The sequence below is a fragment of the Bidens hawaiensis genome, unplaced genomic scaffold (genome assembly GCF_021521415.1).
Source record: "Bidens hawaiensis isolate Kalapana, Puna unplaced genomic scaffold, B.hawaiensis_p1.1 tig00005946_1, whole genome shotgun sequence".
NCBI lineage: Eukaryota > Viridiplantae > Streptophyta > Magnoliopsida > Asterales > Asteraceae > Bidens > Bidens hawaiensis.
Window position 1 is genome coordinate 18,332 of NW_027504966.1, and position 20,980 is coordinate 39,311.

Below are 20,980 nucleotides of genomic sequence, written 5' to 3' on the forward strand. Positions count from 1 at the left end.
TCTAAATATAACCGGACGTCTTCAAAGGGAAGCTATATAAGATATGAAAAATACTTATTTTACAAAACCCAGTGTTAAAAAAGAGATATTGGTTTTTAATACTCTCAACTTTCACCTTTGGTCGATACACTCCCAACTTTTGATTTGGTATACACCACTTTCAACTTTCATCTTATTATTTGTTTGTGTCACTGCCACTAATGGGTCCACCACTCCAACTTTATCTTCTTCCCCAAACCCTACAAACCCAAATTCTCCATTTTGAGATGTAAAGATGTACCATCTTCCTGTTGTGAAGAGATCCACCATTGAGCTGCTTCAAATACACAACACATGTCAACATATTCGATTTATATTCTAGATCCATATTCAAATAAACAAGTCGTTAAAGAGACAATAATGGCAAAGAAGAAGAATGAACGGAGTAGCCAATTTCGTTCGTATTAGTTAAATTCTGGTCAGATCTCAGGGTTAGTTGTAGTTAACGGAGATGACAGTGGTGATAGTGGTGGTTAACGGAGATAACAGTGGTGATGGTGTGTAGATATGGTAGTGGAGATGGTGGTGAGTAATAGATGTGGATCTGAGGATGATGACGACAACAATGGTTAAGGGGATGTGAGTTTAGCAGCAAATGTGTTGATGATGATAGGTTCAACTCTTCAAGTGGTGTCGGCAGTAGAATAGTGGCGATGGTTGTAGGTAACTTTGGTTTAGTGGAGAGTGATGTATAGGGGTGGTGGAGGGTGGCCGAAGTTGTGGTGATTATGGTAGCTGGAGTTCGGTTTTCTTAGAGACAAAGAGGAAGAAGACAACGTGTGAGGAAGAAAATAAAAGTTGGACTTCCTTGTCAGTATCACCATATGCCAACTAAGTTTAAAAAAGCCACGTCACATGCCAACTCGGTTAAAAAAAAGCCACGTCACTGCCAACTCGGTTAAAAAAAGCCACGTCACATGCCAACTCAGTTGAAAAAAAGCCACGTCATAATCACCGCTAATGACGTTAGTGGTCTTTTAGTGAGGGAGTGACAAAAACAAATAGGGTGAAGCAATTTTATCCATCTCTGAATGTACACCCAATGGATTATTTGATCCATATTGATGCAATGCGGCCAGATGAAGAAGACTGACGCCTACTAAAAGAAAGGGGAGTAAATGATGAAGACTAAAAAAACTATTTAAGGTGGCATTGTCCACGGAGAAACCACCCCAAAGCCAAGTAACTGTTGAAAGTGATGCGAAACAAATCAAAAGTTGGAAGTGACGTGAAACAAATAAAAAGTTGAGAGTGATATCGACCAACAGGTAAAAGTTATGAGTATTAAAACCAATATCCCTTAAAAAAATCCAATAAATCCAATTCATATTAGAGGTGGGCAAATATAAAGGTTAATCGAACCGACCCGAAATCGAACTGAAACAAACTGGTTTGAAACCGATTATGTAGAAACCAGTTTGGAACCGATTGAAACCGTAGGTTCGAAACTGGTTTGTAACCTTCTCCACCAAAACCAGTTAACCGAAACAGGGCAAAAACCAAACTATAACCGATCATAAATCGGTTTTAACTTTTAGTGACCAAAACGAACATGTTACAACCTAAACTGGTTTTAGGTTATAAACTGGTTTGTCCACCTGTGATTCATATAAACGAGTAAAAAAGCACCATGTTTCCATAATAATAACACGTGGCAACTTGTAATTGGGTAGCATGACGTACTACCGCTACTGTTATAAACGCCCACCATGACCTACCGAAGAAAGTCAGAAACAACAGAGACGACGATCCGATCACACCGCAATCGGGTCTCCAAATCCCAAAATCACACAAAACCAGATCCGTAACCCTAAAACCCAAGTCCTCTTTCAATTCACCACCAAATCCAATCCAATCCAAAATGACTTCATCCGCGTGCATAAAGCACGTGGACCGATCCGCACTGGTGGCATTTGCTCCCGACGCGCCGTTCTTCGCCGCCGGAACTATGGCCGGAGCGGTGCACTTGTCGTTCAGTTCGTCTGCTAATCTCGAACTCTTTAAGCTCGATTTCGACTCGGATGATCGTGAGTTAGTGTTCTCCGGTGCTGTACCGAGTTCCGAGCCGTTTAATCGGTTGGCTTGGGGGAAGAGTTCTGGTTCGGATGAATTTTCGCTTGGTTTAGTTGCTGGTGGACTTGTGGATGGGAATATTGGTGTTTGGAACCCTAGGGTTCTCATGAGGTATGGTGCTGTTAGTTGCTTAGTTACTTAATTCGTTTTAGCTGATTTGAAAAATGTTGAATGATTTGGTTTGTTACTTGTAGCTCAAGCTACTTCAGTTTCATGAAACTATATAAATAATAATAATAATAATAATAATAATAATATTTGCAAGGCTGTGTGCTTGTTGTGGTTTAATTAGCAAATGCCAGTTAAAGCGGCGAGACAGTAGCTAGCCGCTCTATTAATTAAGCGTTGTCGATTAACTAGCCACGACCCCATTAGAATAGTAAGTGAAGGGAAAAATTCCCAAAATGTTTAAGAGTATACCAAAATGTCCCTCTTTTTTCTTTTTTGAAGATTCCCTTTTCATCCCTAGCAAAACTCGTTGGCTCGGCCGAATTGATATCCACGCCGACAAGTTTTATGAGCCAAATGCCAATCAAAACCAGCCATGTGTTCGCAAATCCGTCGATTACGGCATGTTTTGTGTCCTAGCAAAACCAAACCCTATATAAGAATAATAATAAAAGAAAGTGGTAAAGGGGGATGAGGTGGATTTTTTTATTGGTCCACATAATTAATTCCGTGAACACTTGAACCAAAAGTTGGGTTGCAGACATTTGGGCGTTATTTTGTTACTGCCTTGCACCTTCACGCCACTTTGGCACCGACATTTATTTTAGGTGGGGTGGTGTTCATGGCGCCACTCTGCCTATGTGGCAAGGATGGCACCCCTATAACGCTCCACAACACACAGCCTAATGTCATGACACGTTTTTTTTATGGAAACCTCTTTCATTTGAGGAAACTTGGTCAGAATTAAGAACTTTAGATCATTCATAACATGTTCTTATTTTTGTTTACTTGTAGCTCAAGCTATTTCACTTCCAGATAGCTGTATGAACTATGAACAATATTTAGCATATCATGACACATTTTAGATGGAAACCTGTACAATTTGTGAAATTTTGATATTAATTGACAGTTGACAGTGTTCTATTTGAATGAATTAAGATATTTAGATCATCTATATTATGTTCTTATATTATTGGAAGACTTATTGTAATTCTTTTGATTGGTGTTAGTTCTGAAGAAGGTGAAAGTACTTTTGTTCAACAATTATCAAGACATAAAGGACCTGTGAGTTTCAATTTTTTACATCTGCATATTGTTCTTGTATTCATGCAATTTAATTTAGAGTGCTGGTTTCATTTTGCAATAATATTTGTTTTTCCAGGTCCGAGGATTGGATTTTTGTACCCTTTCACCAAACCATCTTGCATCAGGTGCTGAAGAAGGTGAAATTTGTATATGGGATTTGACTAAACCAACAGAGGCGACACATTTTCCTCCTCTCAAGGTAACCGTTGTTTACTACGTTTGCGTAGCTAAAATTTGACTTACATTTCATATGGCGATTCCTTAGTAAATATCTTGATATGTAACCGAATAGATCTATGATTTGTTCTTTTTGAACTGTTTACCAATAAAATATATTTTGGCCATATAGTCTAAACTAGATCACAAGAAAGTTACTATTTACTTATAAGCGGTTAACCTGATCCTCACACTAAATGACTAAAGCTATAAGCCTATAATACATGCTTTGAAAGGCACTCAAAGGATGCATGTCAGTCACTGCTTAGTGAACTGCTTTTATATATCATCTTGAGAGATGAAGGGTAACTGCATATGGTTGTTATTAGGTCTAGCAAACTGGGCTGGTTGGGCAGGTTCGGGTCAGAACGAGTTTAGGTAGATATGGGTTCTGAGCAAATGAGTTTAGGCAAAACAGGTCATTTTAATAAACATCAATTTGGTTCAGGTCAAAACGGGTTGGGCCAAAATGGAGTTGGGTTGAAATGAGTAGTTTTAGAAAAAAGAGTACCATAATAGGTTCATCAACTACAGTTTTTCATAGTGGCCTGTGCTGGTGGTGGGGGGATGACTACGAGGCGGTGTTGGAGGTGGAGGAGTTGGTGGACAATGGAAGCGCGGCGGTGGCAGTGGAGTAGTGGTGGAGGTGGCGGTGTTACAGTGACGGGTCGGCGGCAAAGGCAGTGCGGCGGCGATGGCAACGGCATTGGGGACGATGGACAACGAGTAGGTGGTGAAGGCAAACAATGGTTATGGATGTTGCTAACCCCTTTTAAGTTAACAAGTGTTATGATAGTAATCCGTTTTGACATGTCTAATTTAAGTATCTTATCCATTTTGACACATTGACTAATTGAAGTATCCCCAAACCCCACCTGTTGACTGATTTGAGATGACTCAAATGAACCCATATACAATTTATATTTGTCCAAATCAACTCATTCTTTGAAGAATGGTTCATGATTACTATCTATAGTTGTTTACTTGTTTTCATAGACTGATGCTTTATATAACATGTTGTGTTTATGATGATATGACTTACCCAACACGTGGATTGTGAATTTGATACCCTGCTCTGTTGAATTGGTGTCTTCACGTCTTTAATAGCTACATATAATGGTTTATATGTTCATGTGTAATTGAGTGCCCATTTAACGCTTAAAACTCATTTTATTAAAAAAAACATGAGCTGTTTTACAGAAGTTTTTTAAGAGAATTTATAAAATATTTATGTTTGTATGAAACAGCTTTAGGGTTTTAAGCAACATACTTCAAGTACTCTTTATTTATAATCTTTCTTGAATGCATTTGAGTGTGTGCGTGTCCGTGATGTTGATTTGAGTGGATGATACTGTTCTATGAAAAATCTGTCTAGTGTTGATCTTGGTTCTTAACCTTTTGGAGCTTTGATATTTGTTTAACATTGGTGTGGTTGATCTACACTTGCGCCGTGAATCGACCATAGTCATAGATAGTTGAAATATGTTGGATATTAGATGTGGTCTGTAAAAGATACTTGAATAATATATATGATAACTGTGAGTACAATAGAGGGGGAATCCTCAATATAAGAAACAAATCAGAAACCCTAGACAGGGCTAAAGACAAATAGACCCTAATAATAAATTAGTGATAATAAACCCTAATTATAATTAAAACGGTCGATTTGCGGTCATCCCTGTACCTCGACCTTGTGTTCTGTGTTAATTGAATATGCAATAAAGGATTGTTGTTGACCCACGGCGTCATTATGTATGGACCACAAAACTTCTGCCATGTTTTATCTTTGTTTTGGATAATCTTGAATATGCTTTTTGCACTTTAAGACACACGGGAGAGTATATTATGAAGATATGATTATTTGCAGTTACGAGTTAGCATTGAAGTCGCATGTTTATAATTTTTATAATGATCGAAAGACACAAATTTCAATGTGTGAACATGTATGCAACAAACTACATTTTGCTATGAGCAGAGCACCAAATTCAAGAGTGCTTATTTGTTTATTTACTGTGCTAGTTCAATAATTTATTTAAATCAGAGTTATATGCATTTGCATGCTGGTTCAGTAACTTATCACAAAGTTGGTTGTGTTACTTTAGTTCATGTCCATCCTCCGTTTATTGTTGACATTCAGTAATCTTGTTTCTGCAGAGCAGTGAATCTTCGACGCATGGTGAAATTTCATTTTTATCGTGGAATAAGAAGGTCCAGCCTATTTTAGCATCTACTTCTTTTCATGGAGCAACTTGTACGGGCCAAAATCACCAGATTATTTTTAAACTATTCCAATTTATTTATGTTTATGGTTATATGGTTTTCTTTGTTTGCGGTTTCAGTGGTTTGGGATCTTAGAAAGCAAAAGCCAATTATAAGGTAACTTAAGTTGGCATGATGAATTTGCAAAAATAAAGTCATGAATGTGTAACTAACTTTGTTTGATTATATGATTTAAAGTTTCTCAGATTCAGTTCAAAGAAGATGCTCGGTTTTGCAATGGCATCCTGATTTTGCCACTCAACTTATTGTTGCTTCTGATGATGACAATTCACCTTCTTTAAGGGTAATTTATCATTGACATTATCCTTTTGTTTGTAAGTGAATGACAGTTTTTGTTGGTTAGTTACTTTCATTTTTGGCATGCAGATATGGGATATGCGAAACACAATGACACCATTGCTAGAGTTATCAGGCCATACTAAAGGTATACTGGTTATCATCTATCTTTTAGCATGTTTATACTTGCAACTGTTTATAAAATACACAATTTTTAAAGCCCCCTTTTCATATGCCAGGTGTTGTTGCCATGGAATGGTGTCCTCATGATAGCACCTATTTGTTAACATGTGCGAAAGATAACCGCACTATTTGCTGGGACACCAATTCCGCTGAGGTGTGTAGATCCTTTTCCAGTTTCATAACTCATTCGTTCGTTTAACTTCAACCGAACAAATGATTGAATACGGAAAATTAGACGAATAAGGTTTTCTTGTTGGCGTTCATTCGCTAAGAAAATTGGTTCGTGCATCTTTGTTCATTGACATTATAAATGAACGGTTCATAAACATAAACGAGTGAACATAGACGAACGAATACAACTGAGTTAAACCAGTTAAAAGTAATGTGAAAAACAATGTGTTGGGCCTAAAAACATATTAAAACTAGACTAAGTTATATTGGCCCAAAATAATTTAAATGAATATATTAATGAGTGTAAACTAAGGAACTGTAAATGAATTAACAAGAAGTGTCAATGTTCCTATGTTTTTAAATAAACGAACTTGCTGTTGAATGGTTCACGAAGGTTCGGTTCTTTTACAGGCCATATATTGTGGTTCTCTGAGGTCTAAACTGTTGGTATTGTTTCAACTTTGCAGATTGCATCTGAACTGCCAGCTGGCACCAATTGGAATTTTGATGTCCACTGGTATCCAAAATTACCTGGGGTTATATCAGCATCTTCATTTGATGGAAAAATCGGTATTTATAACATTGAGGTTCGATATATTGCTCTTGATAACGCCGTAATGTTGCACCATTGTTGTTTAACGTTATAGGTTTTTATTATTTTGTATAGGCTTGTGCTCGATATGGTGTCAGTGAGGGTCACTTTGGCTCAGGTAACACTTTTATTATCATTATCGTTATTATATAATAACTATTGCTATTATTATAATTATTGTTATTATTGGTTTTTGTGTAGCACCTTTAAAAGCACCAAAATGGTATCAACGCAAAGGTGGAGTTTGTTTTGGTTTTGGTGGCAAACTTGTTTCTTTTCACACAACTAATGGGGCTTCAGAGGTAATTCTATTGGCTTGTATATATTTATATTTTTGTAATTCATTTTAATAATGTTTCAGGTTAATGTGCATGATTTGGTCAATGAACATAATATAGCAAGTAATTCATCTGAATTTGAAGCTGCAATATGTAGTGGTGACCGATCTTTATTGAGACTTCTGTGTGACCAAAAAACTCAAGAATCCAAGTATGTATATTCTCGATTTCTCGTTAATCACCTCTAGTTCATTAATTTTAAGCTAACTTAATTTAATCGTTAATCACTACTACTAGGGGTGCTAAAAAACCGAAAAATCCTGAAACCGAGCCATATTCGTAACCGGAAACAACCGAACCGGATTGTGAATTTGGTTTTCAGGTCCACAAATCTTGCTTATTCGGATAACTGATTCAATTGAAAAAACTGAATAATAACAGGTTTATTCGGATAACTGGACCGAATAAATCGGTTGGGGGAGACACATTTCTAATTTGGTTTGGTTTCAGTTAGGGACAAAATCTTTTAAGAATTTAATAAATTGAATCAAATAAACCGATATTCGAACCGATGAATGTCCCTAGAAATCATCATCATCATCATCGTACTCAGTATATCCCACCAATAGCAAAGCTATGGTAGGGTCTGAGGAGGGTAAGATGTAGATAGCCTTACCTCCTCCCTTTAGGAATAGGGAGGCTGCTTCCGGTGAGACCCGGCTTAGTAGTTTTGCATCAAGCCTTGGACATAAGGCACATAACACTCAACCATTGGGACACCCGCCGATTGGTGCATTTACCTTTGTCTTTCGGCCATCAACGCCACCACATGATGCCTGATTAACCTTCCGCCACTTTTGACGTTATTTTCACGAAATTAGTAAAATAACGTCAAAGTTAGTGCAATTTCACTTTTGCCTACCCGAGGGCCCACATATATACCATTATATGTGTGCACCGCAACCATGGCGATTAATGGGTCGCATTTGCAGGTTGGTGGGTCGAACTCAATATGAACCTGAAATTTTTACTCGAACATGATACCAACCAGAAAATCATGTCGCACACATGAACCTGAACACGGAACGTGTATTCACGGGTTTGCACAAACAAGATTTGTTTTACCCGTAAAAAGAATTTTTTTTGGTTTTTTCTTTATGCGAATTGTATCTTAAACAGTCTTAATATACATATTGTTTTTACTTTTGAAGCAATTATGTTTTAAGTATGCCAATTTATATTCAAGCTACAAAATTTTGGCATAAAAACACCCAAATAGTTTAGAAAAAAATATAATGATGGGTTAAAGGAGTCAGCCTGTGAATCCTCTGGGTTCGACACAAACACGGCCCGTTTGGTTAAACGTGTTTGGTGGTTTGACCTGAAACTAACACAAATCCATTTAGATTTTAGACAACCCAAATCTGCAAATTTCATGTTATCTGAAACGGGTTAAATGGATCGGCCCGTGAACTCGCCAGCTTCTACACGAACACGGCCCGTTTAGCTAAACTTGACCCGAACTCGTTTAGACTGAATTCAAACCTGCGAATTTCGTATTATCTGAAATGGGTCAACCTGTAAACCTGTTGGATTCAGCATGAATACAGTTCATTTAGCTAACCGTGTTTGCAGATTCGACCAAATCTCGTTTAGACTAAACTCAAACCTGCAAACTTTTGTTATTTGAAACAGATCTGAAGATGACAAAGAAACATGGGGACTCTTGAAGGTTATGTTTGAAGATGACGGAACCGCACGAACAAAACTTTTGAACCACCTCGGTTTCAGTTTACCTGCAGAAGAACAAAACAATGTTTCAATACTAGACAATCTCACTGAGGAGATAAATTCTTTAAACTTTGACAAAGTTGGTGAAAGTAAAGTTATGGAGGCAAAACCGACACTCAACAACTATGTAACATCTGATAATGGGGAAGATTTCTTTAACAGTTTACCGAGTCCTCAAGCAGTCACACCTGTGTCAACTTCCAATATTACTTTTGCTATTGAAGAGTCGGTTCCAGTTGTTGAAGATTTGAATACGAAAGAAAATGATCTAGAAGATGAGATTGTTGATAATGCGTTTGATGATGCGATTCAACGCGCGTTGGTTGTTGGGGATTATAAGGAAGCGACTGCACAGTGCATAGCTGCTAATAAGATGGCGGATGCATTAGTTATTGCACAAGTTGGTGGTGATTCCCTGTGGGTGACCAAACGGGATCATTATCTCAAAACTAGTACTTCTCCTTACTTGAAGGTATGTTTTTCTTCCCTCTTGTTTTGTTTTGTTTTAGGGTTAATACCATAAAAAACTAGGCCTATAAATGAACCGTTCGTTCATGTACGTTCACGAACCTTCGTTAATGTTTGTTTTTTTACGTTGTTCTTTTATGCTCGTTTATATATTTGTTCATTCGTTTAAGTATTCATTCAAATTTATGTATTACTAATATTAACTTAAAATCTATTTGAATTTGATATTTAAAACTTGTTTAGATATATTTGTTTAATTTTGAAATGTTTGATGTAATGATGATGGTGGTTTGTATTAAATATGGATGTTCACGCTGACTTTTAACTCACGTTGGTCATGTTCGTTTGTGTTTGTTTATGTGCATTTGTTTTCGTTAATCATTGGCTTAGAATATTATCGAGCGAACACAATCCAAGACGAGCATTTTCATTTTCTTAACGAACGAACACAAACAAAAAAGTCCATTTATTGTTTTGTGTTCGTTCGTTTGATGGTTAAAGTTAAATGAACGAACACAAACATGCCTCTTTCTGTTCCTTTACAGGCCTATAAAAACCAACTTAGAAGTTAACTAGCATTATTTTATTTCCTTTTCAAATTTATGTGCATCTTAAACACGTTAGGGAATACAAAAAGTAGTTTTATTATTATTTTTTTATTTTTTTTGTGTGTGTGTGTGTGTATTTTTTACAAGTTGAGGGATATTAAATCCTTAATATCAAAATTATATCGAGTAACTTTTTCATGAAAAGTAAGAAAGTATATTGGTTTTTTATGGTATTAACATTTACTCGTTTATCTTAATGTTGTTTTTTCAGTTTTTTATTTTTATGATTTCCTGACTCACCTTGTTAGTTTAGTGAATACCAGGCCCCTGAAATCTTGGAAAGAGACTCTTGCTCTCCTCTGCACTGTAAGTCACGTAAATTATAAAAAAAATATATTTATAATTTTCATGTCAAATTGCACTTACGTGTGTATTAAAAATCAATTACTGATAACTATTTTGGGATTTAATGACAGTTTGCACAGGGTGATGAATGGACTGTGCTATGTGATAATCTCGCTTCTAGACTTGTAACTGCTGGTAATTCATTAGCAGCTGCTCTTTGTTACATATGTTCTGGAAATATTGATAAAGTTGTAGAAATCTGGTCAAAGAAGGTTACAGTTGACCATGAGGGGAAATCCTATGTTGACCTACTTCAGGTATGTAAACAAAGTGAATGTCGTCAAACAAACATGTAATCTTTGTTTTTGGGGAAAATCTAATATACCCCTCAAAACATGGTATAACACCATATTACCTGACAAAAAAATCAATCAATCAATCAATCAATCATACCCAGTGGGGTCCCACCAATAGCAAAGCTATAAGTAGGGTCTGGGGAGGGTGGGATGTTGGCACACCGTACCTCTATCCGACGGGATAGAGAGGTGGCTTCCAGGGAGACCCTCAGCTCATAGTAACATTGTATGAGAGAAAATAAGGAGCATCAAAGTTTGATAGTAATAAAATTGCTAATAGCACGTAGTACAATTAATAATACCAATACATGTATAGATAACAATATAGAAAATATATGAAAAGAGGAAAACATAATGGTGTGACCAAGAACATGTAAAGAAAAACCCCTACGGTATTCCTTTCTCCCTAAAAATCCTTAGCCTTAATTCTAAGTCTCCAAGAATTCCTATCCTCAACCATGTCCTCTGAGAGGTTTAGATCTAGTAAATCATGTCTAATCCTCTCTTCCCAAGTCAATTTAGTTCGGCCTCTACCCCTCCTCCCCCCTACAGTAATGCTTTCTACGGATCTAACAGGATTCGTCATTTGTCTTCTCTTCACATGTCCAAACCATCTCAATCTCCACTCTCTTATCTTGTCGGATATGTTAGCTACCCCTAATCTCTCCCGAAACACCCTGTTTCTTATACGGTCTAACCTTGTTTCTTACACCTCCATTTTCCGCTCTTGTGCCTTCTTGATGGCCCAGCATTCTGTTCCATATAACATTGCAGGTCTAACCGCGACCCTATAAAATTTTCCCTTTAGTTTAGTTGGGAAAAAAAATCATGACAAAAATTTTTCCCTTTAGTTTAGTTTAGTTGGGACAAAAAAATCATGACAAAAAATTTTCCTTGACAAAAAAATCATGATACTAATTATACCCATTTTCAAATTTATGACGTTTATACCCTTCCCTAAACCTTCATCAAGATATGATAATTGGAGTGTAAGGAGAAAGAAAAGGATACAATAGTCACACCGTAAATTATATTTAATGAAATGGGATATGGTTAGATATGAAACTTTAAGTAATTTGAATGGGTGCATTTGATATTAAATATTTATGCGAAATATGAGGGGTAGGCCTATAAACGAACTGAATGATCATGAAAGAAGCATTATTCGAACAAACGATCGAACAGGAGCACTTATTGAATGGAGTTTTTTTGTTCGTGTTTGTTCGTTAAGAAAAGGAACATATCTGTGTTCGTTCGTTTGTTAACAATATAAACAAACGGTCCATGAACTTAAAAGAACACAAAAGAACGAGCATAGATGAATGAACATAATTGAGCAAACAACACTTGAAAAGTAAACGAGAACATCAATCTGTTTGGCTAAAAAGCTACCAGCTAAACTACATTACAATTGGTGATTTTTAATTTTATAAAACTAGACTAATTGTAATGGATCTTAATGAATATATAAGCGAACGAACTTAAACAAACGTAAACTGATGAACATCAATGAACATAAACAAGCATGCACGGACAAGAATGAACGAACATGACATGTGTTCATGTTTGTGCATTGAGTTTAAATGAACAAAAAATGGTGGTCATGTTTGTCCGTTTAGTCAATAAACGAACATAAACAACTTCCTGCGTTCGGTTCGTTTATAGAGGCCTATTGAGGGGTATGTAAAATCACCCTTTCTTTTTGGTGCATTACTAACTATTTATTATTTGTGTTTAGGAATTAATGGAGAAAACAATGGTACTTGCTTTAGCAACTGGCCAAAACAAATTCAGTGCTTCTTTATGCAAACTTGTTGAAAAGTATGCTGAAATATTAGCAAGCCAAGGGCGTTTATCAACCGCTATGGAATATTTGAAGTTAATAGGAACCGATGGTCTGTCTCTTGAACTTTCCATCTTAAAAGACCGGATTGCCCTCTCATCTGAACCGGGTACGCACCATGTCAACGATTATTAAAATATGGATCTTCACAATTTTTTTAAGAGTTTTATTTCTGAACGTTTAGTAAGACTTTACCGTGCAACAACATATAATAATGTTCTCCTTTTTCTTTTCTTTTTTTATAGAGAAAACCGCAACCGTGTCTGCAGAGTATGGTTATTCTCAAACACATACAGATGTGTACCAACATATGAATTCAGTTGTGGAGCCCCATCAAAATTATTATCAGGTATTTTATGTTCTTATCTTGTTATAACTTCCCACTGCTGTAGATGTAGCCTGAAACCTTTACTATAAAGGAATTATTATAGATTAGCCAATCATATCATTAGTTCTGGAAGTTCTTGATAAGATGGTGTAGAGGTGTGCGTGGTCGTTTTTGTGCTCAAACCGAACCAAAAACTGAAACATCTGATTTTTGATTTTGGCAATGGCTATCGATTTTTACACATTTGCACCTAAAGTTTTTGGGCTATACCATTTATTAATTTCTAATAAATTCTTTAAAGTCGGTTTTTCTGGTTTGTTTTTTTAGGCTTTTGGTTGATGGCAAACCTGAACCGAAAAATCGTTTTTTCACAATACATAAAACCAAACTGTCGGATTTAATTGAAATTATGTTATATTGATGGGTTCTTTTTTTTTCTAGGAAAACTATCAACAGCAATCTGTTCCGTCTTACGATAACCATCATCAACAGCCACAACGAAGCATGTTTGTTCCATCCCCTGCAGTTCCCGGTCCAACTGTACGTAATTTATTCAAGCTATTAATATAATAAATAGCATGAATTTGATGATTCCACTAGGGTTTATTATTTATTTACATTCGGATTTTATTGAAATTATGTTTTATAGATGGGTTCGTATTTTTTTTCCAGGAAAACTATCAACAACAACAATCTGTTCCGTCTTACAATGACCATCATCAACAGCCACAACGGAGCATGTTTGTTCCATCACCTGCAGTTCCTGGTCCAACTGTATGCAATTTTTTTAAGCTATTAAGAATATAAATAGCATAAATTTTCTGATTTCACTAGGGTTCACTATTTATTTACATTCGAATTTAATTGTAAGTATGTCTAGTTGATTGGTCCCTTTTTTTTTCCAGGAAAACTATCAACAACAATCTGTTCCGTCTTACAATAACCATCATCAACAGCCAAAAAGGAGCATGTTTGTTCCATCACCTGCAGTTCCTGGTCCAACTGTACGTAAAATGTGAAATTCTGATGATGTTGTCTCTCGAGAATTAACATCTATTTTGCATTCTTGTAGTTGGGCTTTAATCAACCCCCGGTTACAACTCAAACAGCTACAAGACCCTTTGTTCCCGTGACACCACCAGCACTGAGAAACGTTGACCAATACCAGCAAGTCAACACCTTGGGTTCTCACTTAAAATCTGTATGTGTATATATTTTTTGACCTGTTTGTGATAAAACATAGCCCAAATTGATCCATTTTGCATGATTCTGACTGTCTATCTTTTACCAGACTCAGTTGAATGGTAATTCCAACTATCAAGGTGGACCACCTGGGCCTGGCCTAATGACGAATGTTACAGGCCCAAAGTTACCAGCTAATGTGGCGCCCGCACCTCCTGTAAGAGGTTTTATGCCCGTCAATAGTAATAATGCAGTAATGCGAGGAACTGCATCAGGTGGTCAAATCCAACAACCCAACCCCGTTACAGAGTCTCCTCCGCCAACAGTGCAGATTGCTGACGTGTCAAATGTCCCTGGTATATCATTTTCTCATTCCTGATACGGGTGTTCATCGGTTTGGTTTGGTTTGAATTTTTTATGTCGAAACTAAAAACCAGACCAAACTAAATTCAGGAAGTTCAAAACTGAACCAAAAATTGAATTTAAATTCATTTTGGTTTCAACCGAATACATATATTTTATATTGAAGTAGCAATATCATTACATATTTGTTTATTCTCATTAGTGTTATTTCAAACAAATCTTTATTGTCTAGTAAGCATCCTGTCTTTTCCATAATGATTAGAAACGTAGTTATGCAAAAGTAAATGCAAACAACATAAGTGATAAGCATGGCTCTCATTTTGTATTCGCAACCTGAAATCTGATTCAAAAAACTATTTATCTGAATTCGAAAGTATTTAAAGTCATAAAAACCCAAATACCCTAAGTCGAGTACCGAGTAATTTTTAAAGGGTTTCGGGTAAACCCGAATATACCGTTTGACCTATTCATCTTTATTAAATGCTATTATATCACCGACTTATTTTCTACTATATCGTTGATTCTAATATCGTCAGTAACATATTCTACTCCGATTCCAACATTTCAACCCACATCGAATCGATTAGTATTTCAGTTTTTTTTAATTCCACCGATTACTCAAGAGATATGACTATTTGTTCAATCAATCGATTGGTTCTTTAGGCTTAGTTCATCAATCAATTATTTATCCAGGCTCAATTTGTTATTTGTTTATATAAGTTAAAATTTGAACATGACATTTTTGCTTAAATTTTAACACATATATATTTTATTTTTAGTTTTCTAGGTCAAATATTTGGTACCCGATTAACTTAAACAAGAATAACCTGAAGGATTAGGTATGAATACTAGAAATAAATTTCATAAACTCAAGCAACCTGAAACCTAAAAGTAAACCCTGATAATAAGAACATTTGCGTTTAGAAATACATTTGGTCTGAGTACTTTCCATTATTTAAATGACCTCTCAATGTAGCTTCAAAAAATGAATGAGAACCATTAAAAGCTAATTGCATGTTAATTGGTTCATTTTCAATTTGAGCATGATGGCATCTTGACTAGGTTAGAAAATTAGATGGAATGAACTCTATAAAAGTAGACATGAAGTAAGAGGAATTTGCAATTATCTTTTGGATGTTTAAGTTCACATTATGACGTATTGATATCGTGTGGAAAAACATGTATATCAATTATCAAATGTGCAACTAATTGATATATAAGGATAGTGTTAGGAACATGTACATATAATTTTTTTTATTAAAGTGTCATTTTCGTTCTTGTGGTTTGATAAATAATTCGAATTTAGTCCAATAAATTTATTTTTTGTATATGGACCCTCCACGTTTTCCAATTCTTGCTAATTACATCCAAATCACTAACCCCATTAAATTTAATCATTAAGTCAGGGGTAGACATGTATTTCCACTCTTTCTTTATTATAATTTTTATTTCAATGAACTGTGGTTTTTGTCCATGTGGTTTGTCCAAATATGCGATTTTAGTCCAGTAGTTTCAAATATGCAATTTTCGTTTCTATGATTTAATTTACTTGAATTCAACCCGAATTCACTAATCTCGTTAAGTCTCGTTGTTTAACCCATCAGTATGCCCTTCACGTGAGGGGCAATTTTGAACTTTTTTTCTTTTCCCCCAAATACACCCTAGTCCCTCACGTGAGAGGCCTTGCAAATTAGAACCGAGATTTATTTTGGGAGAAAAACGACAAAATTGGTCGTCACGTGAGGGGCACAGATGGGTTAATGAACAGACTTAACGGGTTACTAAATTCGGGTTTAAATGCAAGTGAAATGAAACTATAAGAACGGAAATCGCAAATTTAATAGGGACGAAATTTGCAAACTTGAAACTATTGGATTAAAATCGCAGATTTGGACAAACCACATGGACGAAAACCGGAATTCGCTTAAATAAGTATTATAATAAAGAACGAGTGAAAAGACATGTATACACCTGGCTTAACGATTAAATTTAACCGAGTTAGTAATTTAGATGTAGTTGGCAAAAATTGAGAAACGTGGAGGGTCAATATGCAAAAAATAAACTTTTTGGACTAAATTCGCATTATTTGTCAAACCATAAGGACGGAAATGGCACTTTATTACTAATTTTTTTAAGTAACATATATGATAATGTATTATAATAAAAAAAAGTAACATACAAATAATTAGAGTAATTAGACTAATATTAAAATAATAATTATTATTACTCTTCAGGTTTTAAACTATATTAATTATGGTTAATCTAGCTATTTTAATAAACGTATAATATATATGTTTTAGAACGAGAAAATATATGTAATTGATTTTTTGGTTTAGAAAAATATTTAGTTAATGATCTTGTAAATGAAAAATATGTAATTGATTTTTTGACTCAAAGAAATATGTAATTGTTGAGGTTAAGAGATGAAAATATGTAAAACAATCTAAGATTTTATCTTTATCTATACTATATATAAAACATGAGTGAAAGACCTCTTAAATTTTAAGAGGTATCAAACTCAATGCTTTATATACAACACACAATGCATCAAAAATATAAAAATTAAAGGTAATTAAGTCTTTTCATTCTATTAAAACATTCTTATAACTTTGTTCTCTCAACTTCACTACTTTTTTTGTAAATTTAGATAATACTTACACATATGCTCTCTAATTCAAAACCAACTACCCCTCGACTTTTTAATGGCCATATCTTTTCACACGTTAATATTTTTCTTAAAATAACTACATCATAAAAACGATAATTTTATTCTCTTTAATTTGAGTATGGTATTGCTATAGTTTTTTAGTTTTAAAACGTTAACATGTTACGCGATTACCGTGTAGGACTGGTAACATGTCGAATCGGGTGAGCTTGGGTCATTTGTAAAAGTGGATTAAGGTCAGAACAAGTCGATACAAGAAAAATGGTTAATTTGGTCCGGGTCCGAGTAGATAGGGGCCAGGTCAGACCGATGTCGAATCGGAACAGGTTTAGGGCTAAAACAAGTTGGTTTACAAAAGTGATTTATTTGAAATTACTGTATATTTCGGGTTTGCTTCTTGATTTTTGTCACCGGTTACGCAGATGTTGTTTACATGTACCGGGGCTGATAAACGCGTGTTCAGCACCACGTAACGCACATAACCAAATCTTGGTAAGTGCTCAACATAGCGCCATGCACTGGTAATTGTTATGAATCACACGTGTGGTGTTGGTTAAGCATATTTTAATGTCAGTAACGTGCATTCTGGGCCGGTTACACGTGTTTAATCTTCGATTACACGCAACTGGCTTTGCACGAGTTACGTGTCAAATTTCGGACTACGTACACACTGTCATCAGATGACGTATGTACTGACACATACTATACGTTCAATGTCGAGTTGTGTAGTTGTGTGCACACTCCGCCGCATTGCGCGGACACTCAACTAGTAAAAGAAGTATAATTGGTAAGCTTGAGCACATGCTTGGCTGCATTGAGGAGTGTAACTTACATTTTCATCTTTCTTTTTAACCCTTGTTTTTCTTCTTTTCTGAACGGCTTATATCTTTTTCTGTAATTTTAAATGGCGCTTAAATTAATGTTTAGTTTTTCTTTGTTTTTTATTAATAAAAAAAACAATTATGCAATATAAAAGAAAAGAAGACAGCAAAAGTTATGAGGGCTCACCCTTGCTTCATTGTAACGTTGTGTGGTTGGTCATGCATTGCATATGAATATCCATTATAAATAACTTAAGGTTCTTATTTGTTTATTACAATTTTCATTTAATATGTAACGGTTGAGATAAAATAATAATTATGTTATGTTCAAAACCATACATGTTTAGATTTTTTTTTTTGTTGAACGACAAATTTATGTTATATATGAGATTTGAACTCAATACATCTCAATCTCATGGTGTTTTAAAGGTTTAATTTGTCTTTGTCAGTAGACTAACTACCGATGAACGTCTTTAGATTATTTGAGAACACGATAGTACTTAGTAAATAAATAAAAAGAAATCTAAAGTTAGTTAAGTAGATAAATATAGTACTATAGTTATTTATCTTAACCACCTCATATATATATATATATATATCTATTACATTGTCCCCACTCTCACGGATCTCATGCGTTGCTATCGTAACCAAGGGCGGCAAATGGTGGTTAGTTCTTCCGCATGTTGTTGTATAGAGGCTTAGAAGAAGCATAAACCTTTATTTAGCTCTTGAAAGTTGAAACCTTGTAACATTACATAGTAAATATTCACTTCGGTAAATCCCTCGTGTAAAACATGATGTTGGTACTAAATTTAGTGACGGGTATATTACCGAAGATTACCATGACCATCGAAGGATTAACATCCAACGTGTCACTAAATTATCACCGAAGCATGTTAGCAATTGGTGAAAGTGTTGTTGATAGGAACCGAGTTTTGTCAATTGGTCGAATAGTTTCTACCGATGACCTTTCACTAACAAATTATTGGTCTTGAAATACGCCTATTTTATTAATTTTAAATAAAAGAAAATAAGCTTGCATACGCATGAAAATAAAAGTATAATTTCTTGAAATAAAAAAAAATACAAATTATGCATCAAATTCTACAAGTATATATCTATAATAACGAAAAATTGTGTAGTAAGGACTAAGAAGGTGGCATGGGGACATAGTACTAGTATTTGTGTTGAGCTCGAGATAAGCGTATGTCTTATGAAGTAAATAACTAAATATACAGTCAATCCTTATTTTAGTTTGATGTCAACCAAACTATGTTTTTGGCTTACTTGAACAGTTGAACTTCTTGATTGCAAAGAAACCATGCAACTTTAAGACTTAAAATTTACAACAAAACGACCGATATTGTAATACTCCACTTCTAATACATCAAGTCATCCAAATCAAACAGATCCCCGAGGGACTGTTTGGTAGCCATTTAGAAGCTACATGTTAATGGTTAAGAGGTAGTCTCTTGACCATTCAGATTTAAGATTACCTCTTAACCATTAAATGACTATAAACCATTAAGACGTAGTCTTTTAATGGTCATTAAGAGGCTACCAAACAGGTCCTTAGACTTATTTAACAAGCCCCCATGTCCCCCTTACACCACAATTATGTGTCGCCTATCTCGCATGTGTTTGACTATGGAACTCGTACCTTTTGACAATTCCATATTACATAGACTTTCGTTAGCAGATGCTCAATTCGTAGATGATGATTTTTAATTACAGATATCTGACGAATATACATGTCGCTGATACACATGTGATTAGTAGTGTGTGAATGATGTAGAAATAAGTAACCAAAACAGTTGTTACGAAAGACATGGATTGTGATATGTAATTTTGAGGCGAAAGTGTCATCAATTGGAACTGATTTTATGTTGATGTAATTCAATCTCAGATAGCAACCGAGTTTCAAAAACGAAGGAAGCCAACAATCAATTACTGATACCATTTAACCTAAAGAGTTAGTTGATTTTTCTATTAGTGCTTCTATAGATTACAATTTGAACCATTTCAACATCTTTATTTTGTTGTATATAAGAGCATGTGTTATAGACTTATAGGGGTGTCAAGGAGGGCACCATTTAAGTGTTAAAGTGGTCACGGGTGCCATGGTAAGATTTGTGGTTTTTTGTTTTCATTTTTAATTACTTAATTATTAAACCAATTAATTATTTCCAGCGCACCCTACAATCAAATTTCACATTTTATCACGCCACAACACATATATACGACCTGGTGTGAGACATGTAGCCTCTTTTGACACATTTTCACATACTAAGATAATTTTAGTTGTATTTTTAATCTATTCACCGTCAGTAGTATCTCTTGCTTTAAAGCAATAAATCCAGATCATTTAAAGATATCTACATGTGCATATATTTTTTATTTTAAATATATCCATATGTGCATGCATCCTTCTTTTAGAGAGACACATGTGTGATGTGTACGTCTTATATTAAATAAAGTACACAATTATATATTTACACATAAAGTAAGATTATATAATTGGACATCATCGGAAACAGGAACTTGAGTAGGAGGATCCGGTATCCAATCTGAAAAATTGCATTTCTATCTTCTTTTATTAACATATTGTGTAATATGATGCATGCATACACGATCACGCTCCACCATTTTTTTCTTTGGACGGCTCGGGCCTTCAAGTTCGTTATATAACAACGGGAACCATTCGAGAATGTCATCGTCCGAAAACGAAGAGTTATCGGTGTTTAAGGTAATTCGGAAATTCCATATTTTTTTGATGTGAATGAAGGGGAAGATTGATTTGGTTTTGAGTTGGATTTGGTTTATGTATTGGTTTTATATTGGTTTTTTTTTTATTTAACCCCCCCCCCCCTTCCCAACGGCTCCCCAACGGTCAAATTATCTCGATAAA

The 20,980-nt window shown here is 35.1% G+C and overlaps 1 protein-coding gene across 1 annotated transcript; it reads left to right on the forward strand.

Annotated features, from left to right (window-relative positions):
* The first annotated feature begins 1,854 nt into the window (after window positions 1–1,854).
* On the forward strand, window positions 1,855–14,671 carry LOC143609600 (protein transport protein SEC31 homolog B-like). The gene is made up of 22 exons (XM_077084310.1): window positions 1,855–2,223; window positions 3,291–3,345; window positions 3,443–3,565; window positions 5,737–5,833; window positions 5,922–5,958; window positions 6,040–6,145; window positions 6,229–6,286; window positions 6,378–6,475; window positions 6,960–7,079; window positions 7,160–7,202; window positions 7,286–7,386; window positions 7,446–7,573; window positions 9,058–9,629; window positions 10,441–10,535; window positions 10,646–10,831; window positions 12,609–12,822; window positions 12,959–13,062; window positions 13,483–13,581; window positions 13,714–13,815; window positions 13,947–14,045; window positions 14,114–14,242; window positions 14,333–14,671. The coding sequence occupies exons 1-22, from the start codon at window positions 1,901–1,903 to the stop codon at window positions 14,600–14,602; spliced, it is 3,159 nt and encodes a 1,052-aa protein (XP_076940425.1). The 5' UTR covers window positions 1,855–1,900; the 3' UTR covers window positions 14,603–14,671.
* The last annotated feature ends 6,309 nt before the right edge of the window (window positions 14,672–20,980 follow it).

Excerpts from the sequence above, each read along its gene's own strand:
- LOC143609600 (XM_077084310.1), top strand. The coding sequence starts at position 1,901 with ATGACTTCATCCGCGTGCATAAAGCACGTGGACCGATCCGCACTGGTG. Across the intron at positions 5,959-6,039 it reads AAGCAAAAGCCAATTATAAG|TTTCTCAGATTCAGTTCAAA; the intron begins GTAACTTAAGTT and ends TATGATTTAAAG. Across the intron at positions 7,387-7,445 it reads CAACTAATGGGGCTTCAGAG|GTTAATGTGCATGATTTGGT; the intron begins GTAATTCTATTG and ends ATAATGTTTCAG.